General features: G+C 33.9%; 2 protein-coding genes across 3 annotated transcripts in view; one reads left to right on the plus strand and one right to left on the minus strand.

Annotated features, from left to right (window-relative positions):
* The window catches only part of Ldh (Lactate dehydrogenase), a 213,609-nt gene that overhangs the window by 138,356 nt on the left and 61,962 nt on the right, over positions 1–13,291 (plus strand). The window lies entirely within an intron of this gene.
* LOC123764791 (ADAM 17-like protease Tace) overlaps positions 1–13,291 on the minus strand; it is a 30,374-nt gene that overhangs the window by 14,281 nt on the left and 2,802 nt on the right. For both annotated transcript variants that reach the window (XM_045752932.2, XM_045752931.2), the window contains exons 3-10: positions 11,829–11,929; positions 10,683–10,804; positions 10,444–10,573; positions 8,556–8,791; positions 7,550–7,744; positions 3,873–4,011; positions 1,057–1,292; positions 325–766 (exon numbers count right to left, since the gene is read on the minus strand). In XM_045752932.2, coding sequence (XP_045608888.1) covers positions 325–766; positions 1,057–1,292; positions 3,873–4,011; positions 7,550–7,744; positions 8,556–8,791; positions 10,444–10,573; positions 10,683–10,804; positions 11,829–11,929 — 1,601 coding nt within the window. The remainder of the gene's footprint in view (positions 1–324; positions 767–1,056; positions 1,293–3,872; positions 4,012–7,549; positions 7,745–8,555; positions 8,792–10,443; positions 10,574–10,682; positions 10,805–11,828; positions 11,930–13,291) is intronic.

Raw genomic sequence — 13,291 nt, forward strand, 5'->3', positions numbered from 1 at the left:
TCATCATTCACCACCAACACCATTACCCCATTTCCAACTTTCATGTGGTGGGAAGGCATTAAACCATACACAAAAAGAAGAGCAATATAGTGATAGAAGGTTACTTAAGCCACTCACATTTCCTATTCTTACTTTTGATATCTCAATTGCCTTCCTTTTCCTTAGTAAATATTTAAAATTATTATTTCCATACAGTAATTCCAATCTTTTTTATTACAGTACCTCCAAGGACAAACTAAATTCAGAAAACCTGGACTACTTTCACATACATACTATACACACGTGTCAATATCAAAATAAAGTACTGTATAATTATTTTCTTACTTGTGTCACACATGCAGCTCTGCATGTCTTGTGTCTCACAATATGGCAGACAGTTGCCCTGATGACATTGCCCTTTCTCAATGCATGGTGTGCCATCATCCATGGGCTTGGCTTTGGGGCATTCAGCCTTTGTGCCCAGGCATCTAGACTCGTTTTCACAAGTGGCAGGCTGCTTCTCACGACACTTCACTCCGTGACTCATGAACTGACAGCTCTGGCAGCATGGAGAGTTGCGATCACTACAGGTAGCCTGTGGTCGAAGCTTACAGTGTTTATCACAGCACATGTCAATGTCATCTTGGCCCACCAATCCAGCATCACATTCTTCCTGTCCTTCTACTCTTTGGTTTCCACAATAAGATTCTTCTGGTTCAGTAAAGCATCGAGAAGATTTGGCTACTAATACTGCGCGAATTGCTCGAAGACTGCATGGAGAAAATCTCTGAAAAGAAATAAACAATTTAATTCTGTATTTTTTTTCATGTGAATGAGGAGAGGCTTTGTAAACTTGTGCACTGTTTATACAGCTGCCCATTATTTGCTACAGAAAATAATACTTTATTTTTGTTGAGAACAAGTTGAGAACAAAGCCAATTAAACTACAGCATAGCAAAATGAAAAGTTGGCACATATGATGCCTTTTATTACTGACAGATTGTGGTAATACTGTACATTCTATTATTTGAAGACATTTTCAAAAGAAACAGTTGTAAATAAAATACAGTACTATACCTTATTATTGATATCATATCCAGACACAGAGTAGGTATACATGAGATAGGATCCCCCTTGGCTAGCACTTGGACTGCACTCTGGCCTGTCAGGGTCATGTTCCGAGCCCCAGTTATGACCAAACTCGTGAGCTGTTACTAAATCAGCTTCTCGTGTGATCACCCGCTGACCATAATGATTTCTCGATGAGCTGAGGCCCGAATTCAGGTAGAGAGTGTGACCATTCTTAAAATATTCTGAAGATAAGTTGCATTAATGTATTATACTGTACTGTCAAATATTTACATGTCATAAGTTTGCAGAAAATAACTTAGTTATCAATAATAAATAAACGCGACTTATTTTTTGGAATGTCATTGTTGTTTAATTAAAGACAGTTTTTCTTAAAAGGTAACACAATCAAAACTTCATTAAATAGGCATATATAAAAAAAAATCTAAGAATGGGTTGTAGTTTGAGTCTTAAATTTGATAGTTTGATTTGACTTTACCTTTCTAATGATCCCTAACTAGTGATATCCTCCAATCCTCCTTTGTACCATTATGACCCTCCAGGGACCACTTAAAAAGTTCCTTATGGTGCTGATACCAGAATGTCACTGCACCTGACTGCATGTTATTGTTCCTACCAAATTGGCACAAATTTAGCTCAGCGAGCAGCCTGGTGAGATAGCATAGGATGCCAAGTGTGAAACATAAATGACATCTGAAGGAAACTTTTAAGTCATCTGTTAGGGATGGAAAGCTATAAGTTGCTCAAGAACAGTGAAACATAAGAATGAATTATACATTATCAAGGGAGCTCGAGCTCATTTGTGAGCAGAGGACAAAAATCTGAAAATATATAGAACAAAAAAGTCACTAAAAGCAATATGCTCAAAAATCCAGATATTAAAATGATATAGGTAAAAATATGTTAATAGTACTGTACAGTAGAACAAAAAGAAGGAAATGGTTGGTCATGTAAGACTTGGGCAGAACTATTAAGGTCCTGGAGTACATTAACGACCAAATCTTACAGAAGAAGTCGACGTGTGTAATCTTGGTAGAGTTGAAGTATTCAAGTAATGTTTGATTTGATTTTGACTCATAATATGAAGATAGTAGCATTACACTTTACTGAAAATTATTAAATCTCCTAGACTTCTCAATAATATTGGTTTGTTAAGTGCTCTAATGACGTAATTGAGTTATTGCATACAAAAGTTTTATATCTTATATTTAGTTCACACCTAGAGAAAAGGGTAAAGTTGTAGAACCTCAACCACTCTTTGGTTTCTAAGGGGAAAAACAAAATAAACTTAAAGTTTCTTTTGGAAATCCTATAGTATACATTTAAAGATAAATGTACTGTTCTGTATCTATAAAACAGCATTACAATCAAGTCTTTAGATGCAATACCTATTGAGATATTAACCAAATTACAGCACAGTACTGTATATCAGTAACCTGAAGTTTCAGGCCAATTGAAGAGATTCATATTTCTGCCATTGGTACTGTAGTTATATAATCCCTTGTAAATGTTTTACAAGTACTGTATAAGTATATTATATCTATATTATACCCCTCTTTCTTTATAGTACAGGTTACTGTTAAACATATGTTTTAATATTCATATTTATTGTAATCAAGTGTCAGGTCATCTGTTAACACTGGATTATAATTTCATAAACATTATAATCAAGTGTCAAGTAACATGTTAACACTAGGTAACTATACTGCTTCTTACTATAGATGAACATTAAAACATCTTTTAAAGATGTTTTAAAGACTCTTATTTAAGGTTCAAGAACATAATATTCCATATATATCACTAAGGCTAGATAGCAGCAACCAGGAACTATCCATCATTCAACGTATAGGTTGTCCAGATTCCACACGGTAGTTACTTCCTTAATCCCTCAAGTAGCTTGATAAAAATTTTGGTCACCCAGTTTTCTCTAACCTAATATGTTTAACATTTTTAAACCTGTTTTTTCTTTTTAGTCATTTTTCATATTTGCACATATAAGCTAAAAGGGTTTGATATTTTATTGGTTTAGTTTTATACCATGTTACGTTAGATGATAATTTTATATTAATTTTTTTGCCAGATGCTGACGACTGTCGGCATTACCCAACAGTACTGTACACTATACAGAACAGAACCTAAAATAATTTTGGCAAAGATTAGTGAGAAATTAAGATCAACTAACTTTTCTTAATTTAATCGTTTAAATGGAAAATTCATACCTTGATAACTTGTGATGTTTACCAAATACAGTATATATCTGATAATGAATTTATTTATACATCACTTAATACCTGGCAAAAATTTATCATTAAAATTGCTTTGTCTGGCTCATAACTAGAAATACTGTACAATGTTTTTGGTCACAATGTCGTTAATATCAAGGTCAGGGTTTTGTAAAATGTCAGAATATGATTGTTTTTATCAAAGCTATAAAGAACAAAAGAGGAAGTTGTTTTATATCATGCCAATGTTAGATGCTACTTATGAACAAAATTGTACTACGGCACAGATTTATTAATAGCATGTAATACAAATTTTATGCATTAGTACAAAACTATGTAAAAAAAAATGCAATAAGCTGCTCAAATTCTTTCAGTTATAAATAAATATGATAGGCTATTAATAGAAGCAGAGGCCAGTAAAGAAGAGTTTAGCACTACATTAATTATTAATAAAGTGTACATAAAAGTCAGTAAATCAAGTTTTGATCAGCTTCCTTGCTTATTATATGATTGTTAAACAATGGCAAATATCATTAAGAATATAAAGATCATTCACATTACTGTAAGTGCAAGAAAACCCACCTGGTGTGCAGATCCCCCCAACGGAATTCCTGCGGGGGGACCCTACATAAGCTAGACCCAGGATACCCCCTTCAAACTTAATGTCGGTGAAGAGATGTGCCAAGCAGTAATCCTTATGAGAGTATTCACGGCTAAACACCTTGAGAAGAGAGGGAACGGCAACACTGCATTTAAGATAGAAAGGAAATGGCAACATTTTTAAGCAGAGAGAAATAATAAGCAGCAATGCAAATTTGGTGGAAAGAAACATTTAAATTTCTTCAATTTATCTCAAAGCTTTTATAAATCTATGAAAATAAATGGTATTGGAATAAACAAAGTAAAAGTGTAAAGTAGTATACAGTAATATTTTCCACCAAATCCCACCACTTGTCAGGGAATTCCTTGTAAAGTTTGAAAGTACCACTCTAACTATTCCCTATACATCAAAACAAAATTTCAAGCATGATTTATAACTAATACATACAAATAACCTTTCACACTTTAAAGCTTTCACTAAGAAGATCACCATCTTACTATAACATTAAAAAATGCAAGCATTGTATTTGATTCTTCAGCCTCATTTAGGCACAAAAAGCAAGGGGCTGAAGTACTGTACCACAATTTTTATGGTAAAAAAAAATATGCTTCTTATAGTTGGGAGCACAATGTATAATGTACAACAAATCTGTTAAATCGAACATTTCAACGTAACGAGTTATAGTCTGAGTTTCCCTCAAATTAAGATATAGTTTATGTCACCCATATATCAGTGGCACTTCATTCATTTATACATATGCGTGTTTAAATGCCATATTCCATGCTAAAACTAGTTTCACCATTATTAAACACCACTTTAAATTTTCAAGAATAAACCATATAACATGCAACCATCTCACAATATATTCCACATCCTTAACCAAGTTAGTAATTCATGCAAACAAGTTGAGTATTAGACCATAGAAAGTCTAGTCCCTGCTTCATTTATGAAAAACACACTATCAGAAGCAAAAATAACTGCAATGATTGAAGCACGCTATCTCTACACTAACCCGCATATGTATACAAAGTATAAAATTTGTTCATGTGAAACAATAAGCCAAAAATTTCTAAAGATTCCAGATGCTTTGTTGAAAATAATTACACTTATAAAGCAGCAATAATCAGACAAGAAAAAAGGAGATACTCCAATTTTATTAAATATTTTCATTCTGGGGTTTATAAAGTGGCTCTTTGCATTATTAAAAAAAAAATTTAATTCCAAAATGGAGAAAAATGAATTTTTGAAGTAAACGCCTAGAGCCATCAAAATGAAACAAGGGTAAGAGAATTTATATGCATTGTTCCAAGTAATTTTCTAAGCCCCGAAACCATCTCAAGGTAAATCTCAAGTTAAGTAAGTAACTCATGTTACTCATAACATGAGTTAACTCATGATGTAAGGAAGCATGTCTAGTGGCTCTGAAAATGCATTGGCATAGAGAAGAGTGTTCCATGAGGTACTGGTCAAACAGTAGATGTAAGAGATGCAGAGGTGCATCATCTTATAAGAAAAAATTAAAAACATTGGGAGTATAACTATTAGTGTGGGAAAACTATGCAGGACAAACACCATTTAATTCAGCTATAATACAATACTGAAATTACTCCCCTCTCCTACTTACAGAAAAATTTACACATGTTCAGTATAATGGATACTGCCAAGATTCCTTTGGCATTTCCATCCAGTAGCAGTGTTTAACACAATATGAATGACAATCTATTGATCCAAAGGTAAAATCTCCATGAGGAAGTAGTACCAGTTTCCTTAATCCATGAATGCCACAGGTAGCTTTTCCTCATTATGATTAAGCATGGACTGACTACTGTAATTGAAGTGTAAGATTGATAAAAATTATTAAAATTCAAAATATTATACAAGATAACTCAAGAAAAGATTAGAAAAAAAAAACGAGCTGCCGAGTATAACGTCCAGATCTCTATTCATAGTTCAAAATGAATACAGTAATGTGGAAAAAGGATTATGTTCCGTCTTGTAGAAATTGCAAAATGTGAAAATATAAAAAATAAATGTATGAATATTATGGCATGATGGAACCATCATCTTCATTATTTATTAATGAGAAAAGCCTAATGTACGTTTCAACCTTTTCTAAAACATCATTGTTTATCACATTTTCTGCACTCTCAATGTCCTCGCCTAATTCCTTCATAATTTGTGCCCTTGTCCCTGTACCAGGGCACTATTTCTGTCTAATTATGCGGCATCTAGTCTATTCTTTAAGGATGCATGCATATTTTATGCAGTCAATCCACATATACAGTACAGTATTTAAACACCACCTTTTATCATATTTAATATTATTTAACCTAATAATGACCACTAATTTCCCCTTGAATTTTAAATTATTACTTGGAATTTTCTCACCACTTCCTTCCATTTGGTGTACAATATATAATAACTAACTGTAACTAACATAACATAACTGATGTATTCTCACAAACCCAATGTACCTTCTTGTATATAAATAAATAAATAAATAAATAAATAGCTCATCTCATAATTTTATAATATTACAGTAACTCTTAAAAGATATTTTCCACCATCATAGTACTTCATTATCTTTAGAAGGGAAACCATACATCAGGGTCAAGTTTTTTCACCTCATTCTGTTTTCACACACTTTCCTATCTTTCCCTGCAACTCTCTGTATATAACTTTACTATACTGTTCTGCACTACAAAATGTCTAAGGTGAAGAGGTATGCAAGTCATAATTACACCAAAACCTTCAAAGATAATTTAGACTCGGTCAACCATCTGAACGGTTGTAACACTTTTGAAGCAACTGGATTATATTCTCCAGAATATAGACTTGACAGTTCTCATAATCTGCACATTTAAAATTATAAACAAAAGATTTCTTATCTTCATACTGAAAGAAGAGCACACTGGAGTGAGAAGACTGGCAGGAAAAGCATGACAGCACTAACGAAAGGCAGACACGTCACCAAGAGCATGTCACCATCAGTGTTAGAGGTCAACATTTTTGAACCAGCTACATATAAATAATGTTGGAACAAAAGCATATTTCCTGCAGATCGTTCCAGATCAGCAACATCTTCAGTAGCAATATTTATGACTGGCCAAAAATGATTATTTTTTTTTATCTTGACATTCCACGAAGTTATTCATTGCCATTTAGTTTTTGTTCTTTTCACATCCACATTTTGTACATAATTAAATCTAATTTTTTTCTCTATTGTCTTTATTTAGAACTATTCTTTCATCAACTAGCTTATTAACTTATTTACTTAACTCTATAGTAACTTCATTTTTTTGGTTATCTCACGTGTCCTTTTCTATCTAACTTCCAATTTATATTATCTTTACCTATTTCTTCAATATTTAATAGTTTTCACCTTCCACCCGTTCAACTCATACAGTTAACTGCAATACTGTATACAACTATTCTTTTTCCCTTTTGTTTTTCTCATCAGTGCATTTATGGTCAGATGTAAATTTAGTGTACTGTATCTTAACATACTTTTTAAAGAAATTTCAAAATTAAAATTATAATTAAACATTATTAAATACCCCTATATAAGCAAGTTACATTATTGTTGAAGTATAACACACAGATTAACTTTTCCATTACATTTAGTAGACTCAAAATGCGGAAATAACCCACTTCTTACCTCAAGAAGGTTACGTACATCCCAAGAGTTCCTCTCCATATTGTAATGCACCTGATTGGAGCCTATGGGTGTCCACTCTTGGTGCACAAGAATCTTCTTGATTACAAACCCCATACCTGAAAAACCTCCATTATCTGTCGCATCCCGCCAAACTGTGTTCTCATAGATCTTGTCAACGCGATCAATAAGACTGATCTGTAGGAAAAAATGGAAGTTACCTTGTAATTATTTAGTATAATCATAGTATTTTAATATTTAGAAAACAGGAGACAACATTTAGATAAACATTACCATGTTGAATATTCCCTGATCAAGGCTGTCTAATCCAATGTAGGTCTGTAACCTACAATAACCTCCAATGTTATATATATATATATTATATTATTATATATATATAATTATACAAATAAAAAATTGGTATTTAAGTTATTCAAAAATCCAATACTCAATCCTTTAAAATGCTGGGTCATGTGACTTAAGTCAGTTTTGAGCTGGAATATCTGAAACTTTACTGTCTTGCTGAAATGCTGTAATAAGTCACTGTATGAACAAATATTGGGCACTATTTATTCTTTTTTCATGATGATATCAGCGAAACATACATTATAGCAAAGACTTAATTTAATTTCAGCCTCTTTCTCAAGATGATCAATTTAATGATTCTAATTTTTTATTTATAAATTCAAATAATTTCATAACAAGAATAAAGAAAATTACAGAAAGCCTATTGACCCAAATAAGGCAGCTCCTATTTATATCCATCCAAACTCATTTATATATACATTTATATCTCTAACTTATTCTTAAAGCATTCTAGTGATCACATGACTTACCACTTAAAGTTCACTGTGTAAACTTTGTACATTAAGAGATTCTAAGTAGTGCAATTATAATGAATAGTAGTGGAGTAATTATCTTTGCATTGCATCTGAAAATCCCTACAAGCCATACAAAAAATATTGCTCCCTCCAAAATCCTGGTTAGAAAATGATCATTAAATACCAACCAGATAATTCACAGTAGTCTTGTAGTTAGACCCTCCCATCTCCTTGAAGAACCGATAGTCAGCTACTAAAAGCAATGGACAACGCGTTTTTTCACCATTGAAATTATACGCTTCTGCCTGCTGTCGCTTTACTCTGCGCCTAGGTCCCATGAGGAGGTCATCAGTAGGCGTATCTAGCAAGACACCATCAGGCGGCTCGTATCCTTCCACCCACTCGTCCTCTTCATCATTACTTTCTGAAAGTTGTAAACAAAATCATCCAATTTCAATAATTACATTATAATATTACAGTAATAAAATATTTTAAAGTTAATTATTTAATTCATAAAAATAATGAATTTAGGATACTATCAAATCTATTTGTCTTCAAGGAATCCAATCTTAATTTGGATCACTGTAAAAAGAACTTAAAATGGAAAATAATAAGATATGAGTTAAGATTACAGTAGGAAGTAGAGCAAGAGGCCTATGCTGCGGTAGTACATTACAATGCAATCTAAAGAAATCAAGATCACATTTTGAAGGAAATCTTACAAATCAGAAATTTTTTTGCTACTAGAACTATAATTGAAAACTATAACTATATAGGGAACTATAATAGGCACCAAAACCATGATATTTGTATGAAATTATTACTATGATAATATTATTATTAATAATATTATCTATTAGAACAACCCTGGAGAACAACCCTTTCCAGGGCTTTGCACCCTGGAGAGGCAACTCCAGACCAGAGGGCAACTCCATAGTCTCCCGAGACTGATGGATGCCTACTACCTGTCCATAGATTTTTTCCATTTTTGCACTCATTTTTGCACAAAAATAAATATGATAAAAAACTAATTATTTTACAGTTGCCTACCTGCTCTGTACTATAAATGATACAATATATTAATTTGTGTGACTTTTCTGTGGAAGGTCCAGTGCTACCAACACTGGATACAGTGATCTTTACCTCTGCGAAAGAGAGACAGACAGACAGAGACAAAGACAATGTGGAAAAGTGCTCTAGGGTGAGGAAAAGTGAGACTGGCAGAAGTGTTTGGTGTTTACACTAACAGGATTACCAAAATTTAACAGAAGAATGTACAGGTTTTAGATACAGTATTATTGCTGAGTGTGTTCTGGTGGAAAATAATTTGAGAGGAAAATAATCCGTGGGATAAATTTTGATGAATTAGATCAGACAGTTTACAAAGATAAAGTTGATCTAGCTATTGTAAAAGTTTACTATTACTATTACGACTACTACTATTGTTGAAAGTATTACCACTTTTGTTTTACACTTTTAATACATTAATACACTTCTTTAGTTGTCAGCTAAAACACTTTCTCTATATAGTCCTTTGTTGCTTTGCAGATATTACTTTTGATTTTAATGAACACTGCTTATGTATTTTTATACTAGTCAAGATGAGGCTAGTTATGCACTGCAGTGTTACTGGAGAGCTACCAAGCACAAAAAAACTTTCATTTAAAAAGGTTATAGTGATCCTATAACTCGGGATAAAAATGAAAAGCAACTTAGTATCCTCCCAGACACCACCAATACACATACAATCATGCTGCAAACACGAGAAAGGTAAAAAGCAAAAGGAAACGAGAACAACCAAATGTTCACAAAGGTGCTTTTCATATTTATTCTATGCCATATTTCCAAGTTACTCTATATTCAAGGATGAGTTTTTGCAATTTAATTTAAATTATCAATAATAATTATAATGTTAAATATTGCCAAATGGAATTTTGTATTTTCTACTGATGTTCCAATATTACATTGCTGCACATAACACACATTTTATGAGCTACTGTGATCCAAAGAGACAAACAGTCCTAATTTCTTAGATACGAGAGATAAAACCAAGTTACATTATTGGTGCATATCTACCTGTAGTTTCATTACCCTCCTTGACGTAATCACACATTGGACGTTTGTCTTCCCAGCTATACTTTACATCTGATCCACGATACACAATCATAGAGTCCTCACTGGTGTCTGGTGCATGCCTCCACGATGGCTGCCAATACAATAAATATTACTCCATGTTTAAAATGACAAAAGTTATCTTTACAAAATGGATTTACTATATAGTATTCAGAATATCATTAATAAAAAAACCACATTACCTCTACATGGTATGTATCTTCTGGGGTGTGTATCGTGGCTGTCATAATGCCATCTTCTAAGTGTGCTGAAACCTCAGATATTTTCTCCCCAAACACCCGACCTTCATAGAAGTTTTCATTATCTGTAACAATTTGTTACACTATCAGACAAGTTTTCATGATGTGTAACAATGAAGGATTAGTAAAATAACATTAAGAATAGCAGTTAATAGTAAATAAAAATAATTGGCACAACACATCTACAAATGCTTACTATTATACTTCCAATCAATTTTTCTACCATCTCATCAAGCCTTCTTTGTTTTTTAAATTTTACATTAACACAATTAATGCCAAATTCTACAGCAAAATTCTGTAGAAGAAAAATTACTGAAGAGAGATTCATTGTCCAATTACTTTATGCCACAGACAGCATGCACAAAATTCTAACATGTACATCTATAAAACAATAATATTACAATAAACATTTATACAAACTTAAAATTAGTCATCAAGTGCTTGATCTATCTGGAGTGTACAGGTACCTGGAGCATACCTGGAGAGGGTTTCGGGAGTTCTTCTATTCCCCGAGCCCAGCTTGAGGCCAGGTTCTATCTAGACCTGTGTTAGAATGCTAAAATGCCAGTAATCTATTTAATATCTACATTGTATCTAAAAAGCAACAGACTGAACCACTGATAGGTTCCTCTACTTATGTAGAGCCACAAGGCTTGCAACAAGATTTAAGATTCAAAGCTTTACTCAAGAATTGTAAACAGTCTACTTTGAATTAGATTTCCTATAACACCCAACTATAATGTGCCTTTTCCCTTGTTCACTAGCAAGGGAAGAGATGTCCACTTATGGTGCAGAGCCTGAAATGAGGTGTTTATAAGTCTACTCTTTCAAGGGCTCTGGGCTCCCTATTACACACTAAGACAGGAAAGCTCTGCTTCCCTGTTTAGCTGGATATTATTTAGCCAGTCGAGGTTCTAATGATAAGTAGAAAGGGAAAGGGAAGGCAGCATTATATAATATAGCTTAAATCAAGTTATTAACTAACAATGCCCCTGAGCACTTAATCAAACTTGGGATCCAATAAAACCCCCACCGCAACACAGTCCTAAGGTGCACCCTATAAATTTAATAAAAATTAACAGCACTTACCAACATGAATAATCTGTTCATTTCCAGCACCATCAACTGCATAAGCTTTGAACTGAGGATGAAGCAGTCCTTTCCGAGGATTTAAAATTAACCGAAAGTCTCTGAAATATGTAATAAAAATTAATAAATAGCATGCTTTGAGTTTGAGAAAAGTCCCTTACCATGTGAATGTCAGCTGCTACTCGTAACGGTATAGCAATCCTCTGGCATTTTGGGTTCATGGCAGTCGGGCAGGAACACACACACACAGCAACAATGCTACAAGGCCACATGAAAGTACACTATACCCTAAAGCACCCTTACAGGACCATGCAAAGAAGATGGGAGTCACCACTGAATATAATAACCTTGGCAGGACATTGGATATTTAGCAGATTATGTTCATAAGTCCAGGGCAAATATATTCCAGCGGTATTATGCACATGACTTCGAAAGCCTAAACAACCCTAACTAGCAATGAAAATACCTGCTTAGTACCCTATTCCCCGTCTTATGACAGCACCACTACAAGGCAGGCCCGGCGCCAGCGACATCATACATTCTGACCCAAAGGAAGCAATGGAATAGATAAAGAAAAGAAAGGGCTAGCAAGCAGCAGCTGCAGCTAAACTTTGTTCAAAATGGGACTACTCACAGAATTGCAATGATACTGCTGTCAAAGATATGCCTCACATGACAATGTCACCTAAAAGAAATTTTGATGTAGGAGCTTACTAATGCTAAAGTGAAGATCCCCGCAGCTGTAGGCTCGGCATTCAATGCCATTGCACAATGATACAAACTATATCCGAGTGCCTAGTGTTCACAACAGCCCATTCCTGCAGCAATGACCAATTGGTCTAAGGCCTCAGTCAATGTACCCTAATGCAGGAAGCAATGAACAAATGTCACTTTTTAATCTCCAGAACCTGCATAATCAAATTTTTTCAGAAGACTGTTCTGCAAAGAACACCCTGTAGGCTAAAATTCCTCAGATTATGAGCCCAAGTATAAGCCTGAGGTTTCCTAGACAGTCTGCAAGAAGAGTTGCAAAACTTGAGCCTTAAAATAGGATATTGAAGACATTAAGTTCAACAGGAGCCTTGAGAAGCCCATAAATAATTACAAGGATCTGCATAAGAATGCAACACATTATTATCATTGGTCATCACACTATGCCAGGCCAGGGAATGAAACCCAGAAACAAAGTCAATGTGGAATCTGGAGAGTATGAACCTGGCAACCATACAAAGCACGCATCAGGATGGATCCCAAACATAAGAAATACTGAATTGGGCAAAAAATAACCTAGGTTACTTGGATGTAAAGATGATTGGTCTCTAACCAACAAAATAAAGTTGACTAATGGACTCCTCTCCACCCTACCATGCTTGGGACACCTGGTTGTTTACAAGCATATCTTTCAGAGAGAAATTTAGCTTTTGCAAGGCATGTGTGTTATAGCAGGCTGTGTGCCTCAGTTG

The sequence above is a fragment of the Procambarus clarkii genome, chromosome 48 (genome assembly GCF_040958095.1).
Source record: "Procambarus clarkii isolate CNS0578487 chromosome 48, FALCON_Pclarkii_2.0, whole genome shotgun sequence".
In the NCBI taxonomy this organism is placed as follows: Eukaryota; Metazoa; Arthropoda; class Malacostraca; order Decapoda; family Cambaridae; genus Procambarus; species Procambarus clarkii.